The sequence below is a fragment of the Megalops cyprinoides genome, chromosome 4 (genome assembly GCF_013368585.1).
Source record: "Megalops cyprinoides isolate fMegCyp1 chromosome 4, fMegCyp1.pri, whole genome shotgun sequence".
NCBI lineage: Eukaryota > Metazoa > Chordata > Actinopteri > Elopiformes > Megalopidae > Megalops > Megalops cyprinoides.
Window position 1 is genome coordinate 27,473,166 of NC_050586.1, and position 22,369 is coordinate 27,495,534.

The window sequence follows — 22,369 nt, forward strand, 5'->3', positions numbered from 1 at the left end:
GATGGTTAGACCATTCCTCAACTATATGAAACCATAAAGGGCTATCAGTGTCAACGTAAAGCACGCTGCAAAGCTTGTGAAGTCCCGTACAACCTCAAGATAACACATTAAAAATATGTAGCATGTGTGCGCGCCGTCCTGGGGGTGTGGCCCTGAGCGTGGTGTGAACTCGCTCTCTGTCTGTCTGAGTGTGAGCTGGAGCGAGCGTTACACAGAACACACGGCGCTGGCAGAAGGAGCGAGGCACCAGGAAAGCGGTACGATGGCTTCATCTCATGGGAGAAACGAACTCCGATTCGCGGACTGGATGGCAAGTTTACCGGAGAACATTCACAGCATTCCTCTCACAAATCTTGCGATACCTGGTAAGTGTTTTCCACTTTGCCTCTTTGTAAGTTAAAGATTATTCATATTCGGAATGGTGTTACTGCACATCGTAGCGTTTGCCTCGCAGTGAAACGCATGGGTTTGTCCAATATTTCCATTGTCGGAGGGCTGGTTATCGTAGCAGATGTAGCTAAAACATTCGCAGTTTGTTTAAACATTACATTTCAAAATAACACGTAAACACGAAAACTGCCATCTTCCCAGTCGTAGTATTAGTCCGATAATTCGGACTAAGAATAATATTCACAAATTCCCGTAAACGTTGGATCCCAATCTCAGAAAATAGTGTTCACCTTTACCGATTTTACCGTCTTACAGTGACAGCAAGTGACACTTGTTGCGCTACCGAGGGATGTGAAAGGTGTGGAATATAAATGTCTGTATTTTCGGGAATCTGTTGATAAATCCTCAACCATCAAGTACCGGGTATAGACAAATAGGCAAACTCGGGTGTGGCGGGTCTGCTTTCCGAGTTTAACGCCAACAATTATGCGCTACCTTAATGATGCGCTGCAAGTGCAAAGTGAGATACCGAACCGCCTGTTAGCCAGTCCAATCTAGCCTTGAAGTGCATTCACGGCAATATGATGGCACTTGGCGAAACAACTTGAAACAAACCCCAAGTTCTTTTCCTAATTTTCATTTACTTTTGTCGGACGGACTGGGTTCGATGCAGTGACTGTCGCTGTACTGAACTAACCAGCCGCACAGAAATACCACCTGTACGACGTTTGAACCTAACATCGCATCACAGATCACCGAAGAGCAAGTCATGTGGACTCTCCGACGGCTGTAGGATATCTCTGAAGAGGGGGGCACAGCCCTTCATTTGAGCCCTACATAATATGATTTGCATGCAAATAATTAACTGTCACAAGTGATTAATATTCTTACCTGTAATAACTGCATAACTCCTTTGCTGATATTAGATATTACTATAATCTGTCGCCATAGGCGACTGCTAGTGCACAGTATGTGCCCCTTTGCCCTTGTGTGCTGTGTGTTCTAACTGGAACAAAACTAACCAGAATGCAAACCTTTTAAAAGATATGTCTTGAAAAGCAATGCGACCTTTCCACCAGAGGAACGCGACGTTTCCTGCCTTCCTGGGACTTGAGATTTGGCTTTGTTTGCAGCGGCACGAGCACCAGCTGCGTGGCCGTCAGGGACAATCAGCTTGCGAAGATTCCAAGGACCCGCCACTGATTACAGACCATGATTAACGCCCGTGTCACTGTCCCCTCGATTTAACTCCTACGATGGAATGGCTAATTAGTCGCTAATGAATTCTGCGCCAGTCGGTCATACATTAACTTGTTAGTGAAGTCAAGGTAGGGCGGCTGGGCGCTTGCTGGAACTGTGTCAACTGAAGTAGCAGGTCGGTATTGCAGCGCCTCCATTACGTGCGCGTTCACTCGTACGCACGCAAGTATACACCAGCCATCTCTGCGCACACACTCGCGCAAGGCTGACCCAGGGACTGTTGTTGATAATGTCGGTCATAGAAGGACACCGGTGTCATGGGAATTCTATTCAGAGCGCAGCACACGGAGGAGGGGATCGACAACAGGAGCCTCGTTATCTCATCGTTGCTCATAAACAGATGTGCCTGGCTCCGGGCCAGCACCTGCCACAGAAATGTACAGTGTATCACACCCCTTTGACCTAAACACTTCCTCTCTCCTAGGACATCCTTCCTTCATGTCAAAGCACTTACCCTCATCTCCAAACTGGAGTATTTTGATGGGCAGATATAGGCCTACTGGATGCTTGAGGGCTGAAGGGAACCAGTGTGCCATGATTATTAAGAAGAAACTTTGAGGTAGCTTAATTTCTAGGCCATCAGACATTTGTTTTCACTGGCAGACCAGGTTGGCATACTAGTATACTAGGAGTTTCCATGGTGAATCTGAGAAATATAACTCCTGGAGCCATTGTGATAAAACAGTTTTATTTTTAGTGGAACAGTTTTTCATGGACTGATTCTTTGGTAAATTATGTGGTCATTGGTCAAATCATTTACTCAATCAGTTACAACTTAAAACTTTCAAAAAAGGAATAATGGTGTTGATTTTCATATCATTTTAATCCCTACGTGCAATGAACCTCACTGCTACTGTACCTCACAGGGTACCAAAATGTGCATCTGCACAAATATTCAGTGTAATCTGAAGCACAATATATCAGATGCAAGGGAACTCAAAGTCCCAGCATGCAACACTAACTTGTGACTTCATACAATTGTGTAGCACCAACCTGGATGATGCACAGACATTTTATATAACATTGCATTCTTTTGCACCAGAACTTTTACTGTGCAGCTAATTAACTATTTTGGTCAATTACTATAGAGGATAATTAGATGGCTAGACTGAAAGAGCTACATTAGGTGGCAGACAACAGCCCTGCTGTTTGTGATATGTACATAAAACCTGTAATGAGGCAGGACCATGCTTTAACATCTCACCTGAAAAATGGCATTTGCTGGAGTACAGCATCCCTATCCCTGCCCTGGGGCAATGGTTTACTGTTTGGTGCAGAGGGAAGATTGCCCCCTACTGGCCTACTTTTGCTGTAGCTTGGTTTTCTCAGAAGGTCTTCCATCCAATTACTAACCAAGCCAGAAGAAGACTATGGATTGCGGTGGCTGCTGGCCATTGTATTGAGCTGAAATAAATACACAACTATTTACTTGGATGGGAGAGAATAATGGCTGATGCTCAAAAAAAAAAAACAACAAAATTTGTAATGTCTCAGCAACAGATGGGCACTATAGCACTTCCTTCTCTAGCTGAATGGAAGCCTGTTTCGTATGACTTCCAATAAAGCCCCTTCTTTTTTGTAAATTGTCAGGGTAGTTTCCAATTGATTTATTATGAAACATTGACAGGCCCCCTGTGAACATGGGAGGAAGTTTAACCATGGGAGCTCTTGTCCAGATTCAGAAAGCTCCTGTTACACCACTGAAAACATGCTGTGAGACCAGAACTTTCCTGCGAGTCCAGGCTTTGATGAAAGACCTGGAAATGATGCCTCCTGTCCCTGGGAGATCCTAATTGACCCAGTAGAGCACAGTATCTCAAGGTTCGTTCCAGCAGCGCGCTGGCTCTGTCGACAGGCTTTTCAAAGCCTTGCCTCCCCTCCTCCCCAACCCCAACTCCCGGAGGAAAATTTGCCTAAAAAAAAAAAAAAAAAAAGAAAAAAAATCATCCTGCTATTGATTTTTCTCCCCTGGTGGCTGTTCTTCTGTGTGTGTGTCGCCAGGAGCAAATTAGCTCAACACGCTGTCAAATCCCCAGCATTTTTTTTTTTTCTGACGCAGCTGTGGCGGGTTTGAAGGTTCTCGGCATGGCGTTCTGGAAGGGTCAGCGGAGCCTTTCATTTTGCAGAGTAGAGTCCATCAGCTGAAGAGGTGGCTTGTTTTAACAGGGGAGTGAACATCCTCTGTTTCGCACTGCAGCTCTGGGAGTTGGGGGCGGGGTGGGGGTGGGGGGGGGGGGGCGGTGTCAGCACACTCTCATCTGCTTTACTGGATTAAGCCCAGCGTGGTCCTCCTTTTATTCTCCTAGGGAGGCTACACCCATTGCAACCAGAAGTCAGCTGATCAAATTGAAAAAAAGAAAAACAGTAACAAAGCCAGCAAGCCAGTGGAGCATTTATTCCAGTGTATCTCAGTGACGATGTCCAGACAACACTATCACAGATACTCTATAAATGGACCAGATAGTCAACTCAGTGTGCTTCACACTGACAGTTCTGTCTCTCCCATTGTTGTGACTATGAGTGTTCCGATTTGTGGGCTCCTCAGGAATGTTAATGAGGAGGTGTGGTCTAAAGAGAAAAAAAACTATAGCTAGCAGCTAGCATAGTAAGGTAGTAATGTAGACAGAACAGGAAACTCAAACTGCCAGCTAGAGCCTTCTACAATGGAGAGTGTTGAGGGTGGAAGGAACACAGGATCCAAATAGATATGATGAGACTGTGTACGATACACCACCGTACGCTAAAAGTGAAGGAGCTGCATCCCTTTTAATTGAGGAGATGCAGGGTTTAATTGTCTGGCCTTTAGCATCCAAAGCCATGCTTAATAAAGATGTAATTTAGGTCGATAAACAACACTTCCCAGAGAGACCCATTGTGGACACAGATCTACTGTGCACTAGTACATAGGGGGCAATGCCATGTGGTGCATCATGGGAAATATGTACATGTTTAGATATTAGTGTAGTGGCCGAAAATATAAAAGGTGCAGACACATGAAATATTGCTCTTTCCACAGGTGAATATGCTTATGTTGTACAATAGTGGCACTATACTTAAAGGTAACTTTGTGAGTTTCATGAATGCTACCCAAGTCTGTACAATTGTGGACATGAGCATTCACAGACAGCTATTACAGCTAATAAACTGTCACAGATCACAGCCCGGTGTTATTTTTTGCTGTGTGCGCTTATGAATAATGTGTGGCTAGTAAAGCATGAAAATTTTATTTCCATCCATTATTTAATAGCATGCCTGATCACCCAGCTAGCACCTCATCAACACACGATCAAAACCAAAATGTGCCGTTTCAGCAGCCAGGGATGCACACAAGTCCCCGGGTTCAGCTTGTTGCCCAGTGGGAGTGGGGGGGCTGAATATTAATAGACAGATAAAGCTTAGGGCGCAGGCGAGGTTGGCAGAATCATGCACTGATCTGGTTCGGCTCAGTCTTTAATTATTTAGACCCGTGAAGACCTCTCATCCAAATGTGCAATTTTGGCCCACTGTACACTTCTGCTGGTAGCATATGTTGTAATTTCCTTGAGAGATTAGCGGCTAATTGCTGCAGCTGGCGGTGGCCATTCTGTGTGTTATGAGTGTGAGCGCTGTCATTACCCAGTGGGTGAGAGACCACTGCCCAATGTGACCCCCACATGCTGTGCCCCCCACTCCCCTCAAAATCCCCACAAGCCCCCCTAACGTCTTACATCACCCTTTCTTCTGTCGCTGCTCTGCCCATTCCTCTCTGGGTATTTTAACAGCGGATCTAGGATCAGCTTGCCTGTTTCCCTGGGTGTATCTTCAAACATTAAGTGTCAAATTTTGAATCTGATTCAGGATCAGCTGTTCGGGATAAAAATCTCTGATACTCTGATTAAAGGTAAGTACTGATACTTACCTTTAATAGCTTTCATTGTTCCTTTGTTTATCTATATATGCATTGGCCTAGTATGCAATATTTAACACTTTTGTAAAATTTGATACATTATACCAGAGTAAGCCCCATTGGCTAACAGGTTATTTTCATCTGCAGCTTCAGGGTGGGTCTTAGTAATAATCAGCATGCGATAACAACAGAGCATCACCGAACACACTCCATTCATCGTGCCTCACACCTGCAGCTACAGGAGAACTGGCTATTGCATTGCATTTAAGGTCTAAGGCTATGTCCTTTAATAAACACCTAAGCATAATGAGCAGAAATGGGAAGCTCATATGCAGATATGCAGAAGTGATGGTGTATCTTGGTGCAGTTCTACACTATGCATCTGTACCAGCAGTAGGAGGTTCTTTGGCGATGCATGCAGTCCCAGTGGGCAACGGTGTATTCAAAGATGTCACAAGGTAAATTTTAGCCAAAGTACCATGGGATTGAACCTAGTAAGTATGTGCTCATACAAGGCCTAAGATTCCATCCATTCCAATATATTTGGAATTTCATGGCAAATATGCATTGTAGTACAAAGCATTTAAATGCTTTTTCAAGTGCAATTTAACGGATTCTCAAAATAATAAACTCATTCTTGAACACTTCAAAATTGCAAAAGCCCCTCCAAGACACACCACACACACACACACACACACACATGCACGCACGCACGCACGCATGCACACACACACACCATTTCATATGTTGCTTGTGACATCACAAGTGCTGCATTGTTTCATATTCTGTGGAATGGGGAGAGGGGCCTTGACCAATCAGAAACTGAGAAAATGCCCCAAGGTGTCCTCATCCATTTATTTATTTTTCTATTTATATAATTGCTTGACATTGATGCTTACTGTAGACAAGGTTACACTCATTTTTGCATACATGTATGTGTGTGTTTGGGGGGGAGAGCAGGGCATCTGCCCGCTATCAGTCACCCGCTGGTGAACAGCTGTGTCCAAGGAAGTACTAGGAAATTGAAGGGCGTAGAGAGCATGGTTTTGGAGGGGGCGCAATGTACCAAAATGAAAAAGCACAGAGGGAAAAAGTAAAAGCATGATGGGTAGATAAATAAAATCCTGTTGATACTCTGGCTTTTCTCTGCTCTGTTTTAGTTTGCCTTGCTCTTGACTTGAACAGCAGACGCCTCCATTCACTCTCATGAAGAGATGCCAGGGTTGTCATCTGCTCGCAATTAAACACGCTGACTCAGCTACAGGGCAAAAGGCTAATAGTCATTCAGTCTACTTCTATGCTGGTACAAATTTTACAAAAATACTAAAAACGCATACCAAAATAATTACCTATAATCATTAAATTACATATTAAATTGCATATACATAAATTGCATATACAATTCGAAACCAATCGAAAACTGTGAAATGCACTTGAAAGGCGTGATCCCAGTTCAGTTCAAAGTACAAGAATATTAGTGGGGTGCAAAATAGCTGACAGAATAGCTGTTAAACAAGCAAAACAGGGCTGGTTCTATTCAATGAGAAAAAGAATTGCGATTTGTCATTTTGTTGGAAGCACCTTATTTCATATGAATAACTGTTTCCCTGTAAATAGCCCTTCCATCCGTCAGTTGACTCATTAGACATACCGTCAGACCTTGCGCTTGACGAGGGCGAAGACTGACACTGGAGACGCAGTTCGACATGTTTGTTTCCTTTATGTGGAGGGGCATATCTGGAATGGGCCCCGTAGCACTGCAAATACGCGTTGACTTCTCAATCTGTCACTGTAATTTTTCCTTCTCCCAGCCAGAGAGAGAATAAAAACAGGCTCGGCATCGCACCGCCGTCGATCTAGCTTTTCTGGCCGTTCTTTTGGGCCTCCCCTGCTGACATCTTCACGACGGGCAGGGAGCCAGAGTACCCATGATGCACCTCACATTGCCAACACTGTTTTTTTAATCTCCAAATGCACATAATTCACTTGTTATGATTATGACTGTGATTTTAGTACAGTTGGCCAAACTGGCATACAAGCTCGTGAAGCACTATCCGTATTATTATTATTTTTTTTTATGTAAGATTTAATTATTTCCTTGCAGCTTTTTACCTTGCAATAAATATTTCCTTCCGTCTGTGGATTGGTAATGCATTGAGACTCTGGCTTTTAGTCTGTCTCACGATTTTGTTAGGTGTAATGCTTGAGGAGATAATCATTGCTATTCAAAGAAAACTGTTCAGGCATTTGTGAAAATAACATACAAGGTTGGAGCGACAGAAGAACCGACCTTGCCTTATTTGTTAACTGGGAGCTTTTCCTGTTCTTGAAAAGAAATCAAAGCTCTTATCAGAAGATGGACAGAGACACAAGGGATGAGATGAATCCAGTGCTGAAGTGGGTGGTATTTGCATGCTACAGACTAGAGCTGCAGAGATCTACTTTTGATTTATCAAGCAGCTAGGTCAGTGTTGCCATGGAATGCAATCATGCCGTTAAATTAAAACAAATTGCGGCCCTTCGATTTGGGTGCTCCTGGGTAATGCAGCATACAATGGAGGAGAATGTTCCGGAAAAGCCACCTCGATGTTTAAAAAGGTTAATTGCTCTGAATTTTCTGCATAAAAGAAAAGTGGAAATAGAACTGGAAACAATGGAGAACACAAAAAGCCATTATACAGCTTGTGAATGCTGTGTGGAATAAGAATGTAGCATCCTTTAAGGCTTTTTCAGCTCATCTGGTTTGCTGGAATTTAAATAGACTTTTGCTCATGAGCATAAGAAATTTGTCCATGACAGATCTAGTTAGTTCTGGTACTGGAGGGCCACAGTGTCTGCTCTGGTTCTGGACTGCCACATTGTCTGCAGGGCTACTCCGCCTTGGTCCTGAGGGCTGCAGTGACTGCATGGCTACTCTACCCTGGTCCTGGAGGGCTGGAGTGTCTGCAGGGCTACTCTGCCCTCATCTTGGACCGGGATTTAGCTGTCATCAGTTAAGGTGTCATTAGGTTATCTGCATGTGCAGTGAGTTTGGCCTGCTTGTCTCACATCTCAGTCTTTGTCTACTTGCTCCCCATGGATAATGGATGGCCAGGAGGAGGAGCGCAAATGGCTCCAACCTGTTTTTTTATGTTACATATAACTACCTTTATATCAGGTAGTTAATAGGTAGGTAAGAACATGTGTATTTGGCTGTACCAACCATCATTCAGTATTTTGTCCAAGTAATGTAGACATTCTAGAAATGGCCACACATGTTCAAAGCCTATGGGGAGGTGTAACAAAAGAGTCAGAAGACCCAATTGCAGAGCTCCAGTACTTTTAATAGAGTCCACAAATCCAAAACAGAAATCTTCAAGAATGGTCCAAACACAAGCCAGGGTCAAAGAACGTGGAGGGCAAACAGTAACACCAAACAACCAATCCAAACTGCCAGACAATAAGCAGGGTCAAAAAACAGGCAAACAGGTCAAACCAGGAACAGAGCAAAGCATAACCACCAAGACACCGGTTCAGCATGAAGGTGCAATACCTCACAAAGTGGTGCCTGAATTGCAGTCCTTAAATCCACTGTGGTGTTAAAATGAATTTGCTGCAGGTGTGGTCAAAACTCAGGCGACTCAGAGCGTGGGCGTGGCTGAACAGGCAGTTGGCTGGAGGCGGGTCTGACAGGAGGGCTCAGAACAACCTGAGAAAACCCAATGTCTTTATGCATTCTGCAGAGGGGGCTTTTACTCTGTAAGGTAAGTTGAGTTTCAGCAGTGTCTTCTGGCCAGTTTCGGGTTGGGTCAAGATGAATTAGCAATGTATCAAAGCCAGAAAAACAAATACAACCATGGTCAAATTCCTACCGAAAACATTTTCCCTCTGCAAATGAGGGGCAGAACGTCACTGCATGAGTGATGAACAGCAGGAATAAAAGATGAGAGAACAACTGTCTACAGGTGTAGATGATAAGACATGGGATGGTAGAGTGGATGAGTGTAATTATCCAATAAACATTTTTTGTAAAAAAAAACAAAAAAAAAACCTATTGGCTATTCACCCATCTTTCCATCCTGCACTGCCCTGAATGAGGGAAGATTTGCCGTCTCTGATGTCTCAATAAACAAGATAAATGGAAGGGATTAGGTGGCCAGAACACCAAATTGTTAAGTTACCAGAAAAGACAGAGAGAGTGGAGGCCAGCAGGAGAGATGGAAAGATAGAGGGGGAAGGGCTGAGTGAGAGAAGAGAGATGGAGGGAGTGACAGGGGGAGGGGATATTGGGATTGGAAAAGAGAGAGATAGAAAAATGAGAGAGGAGAGAGGGAAAGAGATGGAGTGAGAGGGTGATGTATAGAGAGACTGTTTTCCTGTAATAATGATTTTTCTTGGAGGCATCCCGGGTCTGCTGGGATATGATTGACAGCACGTTTTTGGTCCTTAGCATCTGTGCAGCTCCTCTATCCGCAGGTGCCCTCAGGGGAGGGAAAGCCAGGCTCTGGGTGCAGCAGCTCTTCCGTCAGGCAATATGCGTCCTGCTCACCCAGGCAAGCCGGGATCTGCGCACATCATATCATCCTGTCACGCTGTGGCCTGTTACTCGGCCAGCGACTAAACAGAGCTGATGTAGGGCAGCATCATTTGCTGGAATTGCACTGTATATTCACTCCACCGGTTTGGCTGTATTTGGCTAGCTTTTCAAATTGTAAGGGCATCGTTATCCGTGAACTCAAAGGGTTTTGCAGGTTTGCTCCCGATTGTGTGTCATATTGCAATTCAGCAATTTCTGTCAGGCTGCAGTGTCATTGGAACACTGTTGTTTTAACTCGGTCTCTTCACAGCAGAGCGATCAAAGCAGCGGAGGCTTGGCGCTCAGATTTGTGTGTTTCTGGCCATGCGGTTTTCACATGACCCAGAAAGCATGTTTCGAATCTCCTTTTTTGACATCACTTCCAGAAGATCGGGAGTGGTGCTCTGTCTGTCCGAGGAGGTGACACAGATCCAAGGCCACGTGGGCGGCGTTGTGTGATCACTGGCTCGGCTGAGCGGCCGGTTGCGTGAGGCCGGCAGCGGGAGGCTGAGAACGGTTCATTTAACCCATCTTCACCCTCAATGCTCCGGCTATGCATGGCAGCCAACGCCTACCAAGAGAAGCAGAGAACATGTCTGCCTGCAGGGAGGATTCCATGAGTTAATTGATCTGAATTGCATCAGACATGTTTATGGTGTTGTGTAGGCCCCTAATGCATTGTTGTGTTGCGGCGCTGAGCTGGAAGAGGATTGGGTTTCGTAGATTCATTTCTGACAGTGTTCAGCTCCTAAACACAAGGACCTAGAAGGTGTGGCCAATCTGAAAACAGGAATTCTGCGGTCAATAGCGGCTGGAAGGAAGCTACCTTTCCCAACAGCTAACCCTAACTAGTGCCTATTCTTCCTCAGAGAGCACCAACAAATCGCAGAATCAATAACTCAAGATTCCATCTCTTGCTCTCTTCCTTGACTCCTTGTCCTTCACCCTTTCCTTCTGTTTTCCTCTCTTTCTGTCTGCCGCTCTCTCTCTCTGCATACCTCCAACTCTGTCAACGTCTCTGCTACAGCTGTTGGCACTATAAGCACTACTAGTATCTACAAATATACGAAGGAAGCTGCAGTGTTTAGCCTGAAGAGAGCCATTATTCAGCTGACTTTCATTAAAAATATTCATTTAGCTTCTAAAAGACCACTTTAATTGTACTCAAGATTCTGAAAATGGAAAAATTTTCCATATTCTTTTCTTCCCAGGGAAATTACATGACACATTTTCCACTCCATCAAATCATCCATTACTCAGTCACCTCCCCTGATAGAGAGAGAAAGAATAATTTGATTAGTATGTCAGTGCCAAACGCATCCACTGTAATTTAGGAGCAGGTAAAGGGGGATAAATCATTTGTTTGTTTGTGAGGCACACAGTGTTGTAATCGTCCCTGCTGAGCTTCCCATGGGCGGGAGGAGTAAAATGGAGTGTAATTGCTTTGTTAAGTCTTCTGTTTGCCGTCTGCCCCAGCTCTGCAGTTACCTCACTCTTTCACACCAGTTGTGCTGCAAAGTAGGGTGTGGTGCCAAGGGGAGTTGTAAGGACATGGATTTGGAGTAAAACCCTGCAGTCTGACCTGAAACACATTGGGTCCAGGCCAGTTCAGGCCTACAATTGTGCTATGAGTTTGGGTTCAGTGATTGGGCATTTATAGATGTCAGATGTATAGACTTCAGTCTAAAATCTATTTTTGAATAAATGGCATATACACAAAGGGAATTAACTTTTTAAGGCCACTGAACATACCCCTGAATGGAGGAATAATTTATTTATTTGCTTATCTGGACAGGAAGAACTTATTTCAGCCTAAGTGGCATCCTTTTCCCAAAAAGGACTGCTCGTTTTGGTGAAGTGTTGAGAGGAATTCCCCCGTTTTTATTTGTTTACTTCTATGGACTTACTGCTGTCCCAAAAAGGATGGACTGTATTATATTCACTTGTTAAACTGCTGAATGCTACATGCTGTGGGAGTTATTTATTTTTTTAATGGACCTTTATTTACTGAGTGCAGTGTGTTTTACTGAAAAGGAGATGTTTGAAATATTTATAATAATTTTTATGTAAGCTGCTGAACATGATTCTGATTTCATTTCATTTCATTATTACCAGTTGCCGATTTGGTAATCAGTAGTGTTGTCACACGAGCAGGCCAGGTTTGAGTGGGGTCAGGTAACTGATATATTAATTGTCTCAGTTCAGTTCAAGTATTAAAGTGCACGGATTGGGTCAACCTAGGGTTTCAGATTCAGGCCTGTGCAGACCCTTGATTTGGAGACAGTACAAACGGGGTGAATGAGATGCAAAAATGACACAAGGTTGTAGTCACTGATTTGGTTTGATATGACCCCTCCCCCCTCAAATACACTGCCATACAAGAGATCAGTGCAACACAACACAATGCAATATGACTGTTCATCTAATGAAGAGCAATATTGCTTTGAGCTATGAGAGAGAGAGAGAGAGAGAGAGAGAGAGAGAGAGAGAGTTTATATACATGCACAGTGGCACACATGCATACATGCACCACAAAATACACCCACTTGAATGCAATCACACTCATGCCTGTGACATTGATTAAAGGTGGAGGATGGAGAAGAAGGAAACATGGAAATGTTACGTAAGGGGATTATTGCTGTAAGGATACTCTGTGGAGATCAGGAATGGAGGGCTGAGGTGATGTAGTCACACTGCCTCCTGGGCAAAGGAGACTTTCCCTCTGTTTGCTCTGGGGTTTCACACTCAGGCCACAGAGTGTGTGTAAAACAGAGTCAGCCTTCCTGGGAAACAGACATTTGCACACGGCTGGCCAATCTCTTTGTGAGGCATGCATTTCCAGGATGATTTTAAAGTCATTTTTCTTGGATCAGCCTATTCTCATCAGTTCAGTAACAAACTGGTTTATGGCTTTGTAAAACTCAAAAGAAAACACATGCTTAATCATCTTAAAAAGTGAGTTAATTCCTTGGCTGATTAATCAATGGATTAAATAAATGTTAAATCAAACAAGTTAATGATTTTCAATCTGCGGAGTGGTCTGATGTTAATATTGCAGCAACACATCTTATCTTCAATGTGTATTATACCATCTTAAACTCTTAAACCCAAACATAATCTATTACCTGTAATCTCTGAAGGAACATAATAATGAATTTGGAATTCAATCATCTCTTAATGAAAACCTTTGGTTTCAAATAATAAAAGCAGTCAAAGTGTTTAGGGCCACATGATCTTATGACTAAGGAAGAGACTCTTTTCATAGATATGTGGTAAATGGTTGAAACTCAATTAATTTTAATTTGACACGTGTTCAAAGTTCATAGAACTGGGATAATCCCAAGCATATTTCAATTAACACATTACTATAATGAAAAAGCGTCTGAAAGAATAAACTCTGGCATTGACTGTGGTCAAGAGAAAAGCAGACATTAGACTTTTATAAAAAAAACTCACAGTGGAACAGAAGGTTCAAACAGAGATACTCTATTTATTCTGACCAAACAGTACGCTCTGTGCGCCTCACAGTGAAAGTCGTGTCTATGCCATTGTTGAAGCTTTAAGTGTTTTGATTTGCTTCTAAAAGAGAATATCCACAGCTAGCACAGGACCGCAGAGACCACAGCACCACCAGATCCACCGCTGATGGATGGAATGCGGGAGCTAATTATGTGGTCATAATAAATGGAATCTGTGGTTCAAATTAGAAAGACTTCCTTTGTTTCCATCTCTTCCTTCCTGTCGGACTGCAAAGGAAATTCAAGGTGTTGCTAGGGCTTACCAGGTCAGCATAGATACACACCTGTGACATCACAAAAGGACTGCACAACCACTCACGGCTCAATTTGCCAACACCGGCTCCTCAGTGGTTTAATACAATTCTGGTTTTATTGGTATCTGGGCTTCAGCATGTCCATCTCCAAAAGCACAGCTAATGTAATTTTCAGTATCAGTAATGACTCGATTTGCAGTCTGAGGTGTGTACTGTAGATCGTGGGGATCAACAGGCCTTTAAACATGTCCTCTAGGCAGTGGCTTATTGACATGGAACACCTGGTGGCTCATGGACTCTAACCAATCAGACACCTCGAGTAGAATATAGGAGTGCAGAAGGCTAAAGGCTTCAGAGTTACCCAATCCAGATGTTGCTGTCTTGCCACATAATGTAAGCAGGGCAGTCTGAATGCATTATACCCTTGAGTAAAATACCCCAAAATACATTAGTGAACCTTCAGGTGCATAAATGTGCACAATATATCTGAAATTGTCTGCAATGTAAAATGAAAAAAGATGAATAAAATTAATTGATTTGCCCCCATCTGTGGCCACAAAAAACAAGGTTATACACATCATACACACAATCTATTAGCTATTCTGCAACTGAGAAATAGAGGTAAAGCCAGGATTAAACCCAGCAACCCTCAGTTCCAGACTGCAGTGCTGCATCCTCTGTTCTGCACCACAGCTCACACTGCATGATGGGAATTTATCTGATTGTGGCTTACATCTTGCTTTGTGGAGAGACGAGACCCTCCGTCATGGCTAGAGGACTGGGATAATGTTGTTGTATCATTGTCACGGCAACGGCTAGAGGACTGATCTTTTTTTTTTAGCAAAGATGGCAAATCCCAGATGGCGGGATGCCGATGCTGTGGCAGACAGTGGCTTTTCCATCACCATCCTTTCACCACTGTACCCAGAGGACCGTGCACTCCTTTAAATAACTCACCTGGGAGGCGGAAATGAAATATGAATTCCATCCCTGTTTTTTTCAAGGGTATCTTCTGGCCCTCCTTCAGCTTTATCTCAAGGCCAAATTTGTCCCAGTTCCAAATGCTCTGTTTTTGCATTCTTGAAGGAAAATTCCAACCTGGCATGAGACATATCTGGGTGATTTACATTTACATTGCATTTGCATTTGTAATTTGGAACAACTTACAGTGAAAGAACACAAAATGCATCAAATAAAATCACAAGACGGTATATACAGGACACAACGGACCAGATCCAAACACATGTCAGCCCCCTACACAACGCTCTGATAATTGGTGCACACATGAATAATGAGTGCATACATTCTAGAATACATTCTCTGCCAACACTGTGTGCTGGTGTGGAATGTAATCTCCAGGTACAAGTGAGTCTAGCATGCAGTCATTAGGGATACTGTGTGTGTATGCGCATTTACTGTATGTGCATGTGTGCATGTACACATGTGTATATGTCTGTCAGAACCTTTTTTCTTGGCAGTCTTGGCAAAGCTCTCAATAGCATGAGTGATGCCATCCTCAGTCAATAACGTCTGTGCTGAAGCTGCTGGCCCTGAAGCAATCCTGGCATGAGCCTTGCCCTCATTGATTAAACGTTCGCCTTGCGGTTGGGGTGGGAGCCAGCGGTCGCCCCCGTGAGAGGATGGATGGAGGCTGAAGGTCGCACCCGGGGCGAGCAGAGAGGGGAGACATGTGGTGGCTTCTGCTATCGAACCAGCTTTGCCCTCTCAAAGCCCAGAGAGGCTGAGGATAGAGTTCAGATTTCAATTGTGCTTTGATTCCTCAAACAGGTTTGTGCAAAACCTCGCAGTACGTCTTTCCGTGACTTAAACAACCTTGGTCTGTTGCCATCGCTGTTGCTCATCTCAGATTAAAGCACAATTTAAAAATATCTTTTAAGTCAGTATAAAACAAACTACAGTTTGGATATGTCATTCAGTCATGACCAGAGCCCAAAAGGGGACATCTGATTTCGGATGTAAGGCAAAATTTGGGTTGAGGAAGTGGCTACTGCAGTTGAGGGGCATCCTAGATCACCTGCGTGTTTATAATGTACCAGACCACAGTAGAGTGAGTAACAAGGTTAGCGCTTGCTACAGAGGTTGACATCACCCCTTAAGAAGCCGAAGCTAGTTACAATTAACGCACATGCCTGAGGGCCTTGGCTCTTAGCTGTGTGTACAATATCTCTTCGTTTGGCATGCGGGTGTTGTTTGAAACCCGCTGCTAAGTCACAATGGTGTTATTTAGAATGTTTAGAGGCAGAGTGTGCAGTGGGGGTCAGTTGTTTGAGCTGATGTCATCTTCAGGAGCCAGAACGCAAGTGTCATTGACTAGAGGAAAGCTGATGTCATCTCTCAGAGCCAAAATGTGAGTTTCCTCGTTTAGAGGAAACCTGATGTCATCTCCCAGAGTTGGATGTGATGTGAGTTTCCCTGGCTGGGTCTCAAAGGTGAGCTGATTTACAAGGTGTGATATGTCACACTGTCAGCAAGGCCATGGTTGAAAAACCCGCAGCTGATCCACTTCTGTAACACCTCTGTGTTCTGTCTGTCATCTGTAGAGTTGAAAAATGTGATAATCCACATTCTTCTGGATTCATTTGCAGATCTACTTGCATGGTACTGCTTCTTCTACTTACTATAAGTAACACAATCAAGGGTACCACTGTAGTGTCCAACCTGGGGGTCGAACTGACAACCGTTTGGTTACAGATGCAGTTCCTTATTGCTACACCACACTGGCACCAAGGGGTACCAATTTTCATAGTTCTCCCTGTTTTACAAGTAAAGAAACCTGTGACATCACTGAACCATAATATGAGTGTGTGTCATTTCCTCTTGTCCTGGGACGCTGTTGTCACCTCAACCACCGCCTTGACAAAAAATGAAATCACCATCAAGAGTGCCCCGTCCAATTTTTTTTCTCACACCTGTTGGTGCCGCATCGGATAGGTTCACCCATGTGAATTAAACCTATTTCACCCGTAAAACCTTCTCCTCTCACCCCATGAGCATATTAAAAAGTTAGAAATGCTAAAAATAAATTGAGGCACAAAAACAGACTGTTCAAAGATTGATAGGGCCAATATGGGTGAGTTGGCAGGAGGGGCAGAGAGGTCAGAGACAAGAGATTAAAGTCCATGAAAGAAAATTACGGGGGGGAGTTCACGGATCAGGGAGTTGAATTTACGCTTTTCATTTGCGGTGGTGGAATATATGGCTGGTGTCAAGCTCAAGGCTGTGGCACTATAGGAGGCTGTGTCCTCCCTGTGACCCGGGTCAAAGCCTTATTACAGGGGATGCGAAACGCCCTGGTCCCGCACAAGGACTCTTACGCTGCGACCTCATCAGCCGGGAGTTCACTGGGTCTCAGGACGCCAAGAGGTGATAAATGACCTGTAATGAGTCTGTAATCTGGGGAAGGAGACTCCAAGCTCTAAACCCTCTCATGGGGCTTTACTTTAGCAATATAATTGTAAAAAAAGATTAAATATAAAATATTTGATATCACTTGCATTGTGTAACGTGTATCTTTCATGCATGCAAACATACAGTAATGCATATCCATACACATAAGATAGAATACAAACTTTATGGCACCATGCAAATTTAATTGGAAGGTAAAAATACTACGGATTTTTATGAAGCTCTAATGTGCACACAAGCATTATGTTAGCATGTTGCTCATCATGATAACATGAATTATGATGGTGTGCTAGATTTTGTTATGTGCACCTTGCTCGTTCTCTGTGTTCCTGGCTGCTGTGTACCTGCTATTCTGGTTGCTCCTGAGATATACATTTGATGGAACTTACTGTGGTGGCCTTGTACATCTCTCTGGATAGAAGCATCTGCAAAATAAATAAATAATCTAAAAATGCAACAGGGAAAAAAATGCAACATGTGGATTAACACATTACTTGCTGGCCCTCTGCTTTTTTTGAATTATGGCTTTTGACATTCTTTAATAATCACATTTCTTAACTTATTCTTATGTAGTTGCAGGGTGTTTGTTCTGTTTCACTAGCGAGGCTTCTGTCCCACAGGGTCACATGATTCCTTCAGCTTCTATATCGACGAGGCGTCACCCGTTGGCCCCGAGCAGCCGGAAACAGTGCAGAACTTCGTCTCCGTGTTCGGCACCGTGGCCAAGAAGCTGATGCGGAAGTGGCTGGCCACCCAGACCATGAACTTCTCCAGCCAGCTGGAAGCCGGGATCCGCTTCTTCGACTTGCGCATCTCCACAAAGCCCCGCGACCCGGACAACGAGCTCTACTTCGCCCACGGCCTCTTCAGCGCCAAGGTGAGGGAGGGCCTGGAGCAGATCAGCGCCTTCCTGGCCTCGCACGCCCGCGAGGTCGTCTTCCTAGACTTCAACCATTTCTACGGCGTGCAGAACCTCCACCATGAGAAGCTGGTGCGCATGCTGCGGGAGGTGTTCGGGGACCGCCTCTGCCCTGCCCTCTTCGCCCAGGAGGTGACGCTCAAGTACCTGTGGGAGAAGGAGTACCAGGTGCTGGTGTTCTACCACAACCCCATAGCCCTGGAGGTGCCCTTCCTCTGGCCTGGCCAGATGATGCCCGCCCCCTGGGCCAACACCACCGACCCGGAGAAGCTGATCCAGTTCCTGCAGGCGTCGGTGTCCGACCGCCGGCGCAAGGGCACCTTCTTCGTCTCGCAGGTGGTCCTCACGCCCAAGGCTAGCACGGTCATGAAGGGTGTGGCCAGCGGCCTGAGGGAGACCATCACTGAAAGGTATGTTGGAGCGCTCCCTAGCGTTGTAGAAAAGCATACCTCTCAGTTCATCAGAGTACTCCTCAATGCAGTCTGCTGAGGTTTGCTCAGGTGTGTGAACCACAAATATAATTCACAGCTTGCTTTCAAATGCAATACTCACTAGGCAACAATACCTTAAAGTAGTTTAGTGCTGATGTTCTTTTCTGTCTCAGAATCACAGAGCAAAGCAGACATGTGAGCAGAGTGTACACTAGCCTGTATAATCCTAGCCATCCATGACAGATGACTAGAATTGCACAGGCACGGTAGTGTTCCACATCTTCAGCCATAAATTAAAGTCCCATCGTCTGTGTAACAAATGTGTAACAGGTGGGATATAACAGCAAAACTGATTTTGTGTAGTTGCCATTACATACATGACATTCTGCGTTCTTCCAAATTCAGCAGAGATGCCTCCAAAGGTATCGTTATGGCCAAATATTTGGCTCCCTTGTTCTGGACATGCTGGTTGTTAAAAGGTTCCCTTGCCATCTGTGGTACTATGCTAGCTGATGTTCTGTTTCTTCCCCTGTCAGTAACATCCATAACGAAGCAGCAAATTCGCACACACACAGTTTCAGCGCCTTTCAGTGTGACGTACACAGGGGCTGACAATCTGGTCAATATGCAGAATATCTGCGATATCACCTTCATACATGTATAAGTGCCGTTTTCACATATGAGCAGTCACGCATTAGCGTGTTTCAGTCGTGTGTTAGTGTGTTATTTATGTGAAATGTAACTGGGACATTGACTGGGGGGCAGCCTTAACACCCTGAGTCATCATGGCATTTAAAGCAGAACCGTGGAACTGGTCGTAGTCGGTACAGAATCCGAGCGTCCGCCCGCCAGCCAATCCACCAGGAAGTTCGCTGTAGGGAGGTGTGTGGAGTTATATTTAGCCGCTTTTAAAGTATCGCGTACCAAGCCGCTGCGTTTCAGATTTGTGTTCTTTCCGTCCGCAGCTTTTTCTATTTAAAATTTCCGTTTGACACAACAGTTCACACTAACTGAGAGTGTCTTATTTTGAATTGCTGAAAATAAGCTGCACCAACTGAGACAGCTGGCACGAATCATGTAACAAAAATGCCAGATGGAGTTAAAAAATAACTGTAGGTTGTGCATGGAATTTGAAAGGTACAAAATACAATATACTTGTAATGTTCTTCATGTTGAAACTTACTGGACAACTTGCTTAATGTGTCTTCCAACACACCTGTGTGATCCATATAAAACAATTATATCCAGAAAATACATTTAGTTTGTTGTTAAACAAAATCAGCGAACTGTGATGACTGCACATATCTACATCGGTGATAAGGAGAAGAGACGATGACTCTTGCCCGGCGCCCAGAGGTCTGCTAAGTGGCAGGCAACACAAGGAGCTGGAGTCGCAACAGCCGCCCACCCGGTCGTCACAGCTCCGCTCAGCTCAGAGAGAGACGGCGCTTCTTTTTCAGGTCAACTTCAAAGCTTGCGCTGCGCTGAGTCACCATCGTCCGTGTTGCTGAAAACGAGCAGGCACAAAACGTCGCTCTCTGAGTCATCCCAGGCCCACTCTAACCCTGTCGTTGTCGGGTACCGGCCGCTCTCCTGTACCCCCACTCGGAGCAGACACTCGACTGTGCGCACTGGATCCGCCATTCTCTTCGGAGATACAGGGGCCAAGGAGGATAGCGCTAACACTACCTTTTAATTCTCTGAGTGCACTTTAGATTGTTCTCTTCACAAATCACTTATGGCAAATGGTTTTTAACCAAACATTTTGCCCAGGATTCATTTTCAAATACTTCTTCACTCCCGCATACCAGTCTCAAAAATAAAGAGTGCTCCAGACACCGCTGTATTTTTTAAAACTGTATTGATTTACTGTGAGGGCCATTACAAAACAGAGGTAAGGGTGGAGAACTTGAATCAATAACTGCTATTTTTATGATTCTAAAGTCGTATTTCAGTGAACCAAGTTTTCTGTGAGAATGCACAGGGCTTTTTGATATATAGCTGTATTCACATAAATGGATCTGCTGATATACACAGCAAATCCATTTACAGAATATGAGAGGGTTTGTACAGGGAAGAGGGACCTGAACTAGCAACACAGTGCCACTGAAGGCTGAACAGGGCCAACTTCTACTTAAATGGTCGGGAAACTTCATTCATGACAGTATTGATGTAGCTAATTACAATATACTAAACCACTGAAGGAGAAGATTTAACAGCATTTCAAAACGGCCTGTCATACTACACTCAAATGCTAATTACATGTAATTTCACGGCAGATGTCTTTTTGAGCAGAGTCATTGAAAATTGTAGCAGATACTCATCTGAGGGTCATGCAAAGATGATGCAGACAGTCTTATAATTGCTTCATCTCCTTTAGGTTCCTTGATACCTTAATTTTTAACCATAATTTGGATAGGATGTGATTGCCAAAACAAAACAAAACAAAAAAGTCTGAGATATGCAAACACTTCATGCTGTACTAAAGCTGGAGTGTTGGGTGCAAAGTGCAGGCAGGTGACCTCTTACATAGCTGAATGGATCTGGCATGCAGTATACCACAAAAAAGCACACCAACATTCTGCATGGCTCAGAGCAGGATTGGTGTGGGCCAGCTGAACGGAGAATCAGTCCCCTTTTAGGTTGTTTCGATTACATTGACCTGTAAGTCGATGGCCATGGACTTGGGTCTGGCTAAAATATATGCTGCCAGACGTTGCTGGTTCGATTCCCTGCTGGGGCACTCCTGCTGTTGTACTCTTGGTCAAGGTACCTAACTCAAAACACTCTCAGTAAACATCCAGCTGTATAAATGTATAATATGTAAGAACTGAAACCTGTGTAAACTGCTCTAGATAAGAGCAGCAGTGAATGTGATGATCTCAAAATACACATGTTCATAAACCGATCAGTAACCACTTTTGCTTCATACCTTTTCTCATTAACAATCCCATTCCAGTTGCGACTAAATGTACATGTAACATCCCTTTTCCTCCCAGCCTTTCTGATAGGTGGTAAATGATGAGCAACCGGGCAGCACACTGGTGAGATTGCAAGCTACCAACATGGTACCCTATCAGTTCTATTTGTGGGAGACCACACAGTTTAGTCAGGGCCAGGCAATGTCCTACTTTCTCACTTCCACAAACTCACCTACACCTGCCAAACACAGTGTAGCCATGTCCTGCCCAAATTGAGTGTCTGGTAGCCAGCCGTACATGAAGTGACTTTCAACCACGCCTTGACCGTACCTCAGCTACAGCTGGCTCTGAGTGGAAATGCTGGAATTTTTAGAGATAAGAGAGAGGCTCTGACGGTGTCTGTCTGTGGGTTCTGGCTCCCTACCTGACAGGGCACTCCCCGGCATGATGCAGTGGATCCGCTCACAGCGTCCCGGCGAGAGTGGCGTCAACATCATCACCGCCGACTTCGTGGAGCTGGGGGATTTCATCAGCGCCGTCATCGCGCTCAACTACCTGCTGGACGAAGAGGAGGAGAACGCAACCTGATCGGGTGCCGGGGTGGCGGGGTGGAGGGGTGGGGTGGGCAGGGAGGCGGTGGTGGCGGGAGGGTGCCAAACCCATTCAGATATCATGCCCCGCCCCATCTCGGCCTGTCTGCTTCTTGTTTTTATTTCTTGAAGAGCCAGTGTTCTTCTGATCTTTTAGGGCTAAGAGTGTTAGAGAGGGGGAGGGGGTGGGGGAGGGGGAGGGGGAGGGCGCCGCAGAGG

At 44.6% G+C, this 22,369-nt stretch overlaps 1 protein-coding gene across 1 annotated transcript; it reads left to right on the forward strand.

Annotated features, from left to right (window-relative positions):
* Nucleotides 1-206: 206 nt before the first annotated feature.
* plcxd3 (phosphatidylinositol-specific phospholipase C, X domain containing 3) lies at nt 207-22,148 on the forward strand. Its single transcript, XM_036527862.1, has 3 exons — nt 207-365; nt 17,910-18,618; nt 21,992-22,148. Exons 1-3 carry the CDS (start codon nt 263-265, stop codon nt 22,146-22,148), a joined length of 969 nt encoding a protein of 322 aa, XP_036383755.1. The 5' UTR covers nt 207-262.
* The last annotated feature ends 221 nt before the right edge of the window (nt 22,149-22,369 follow it).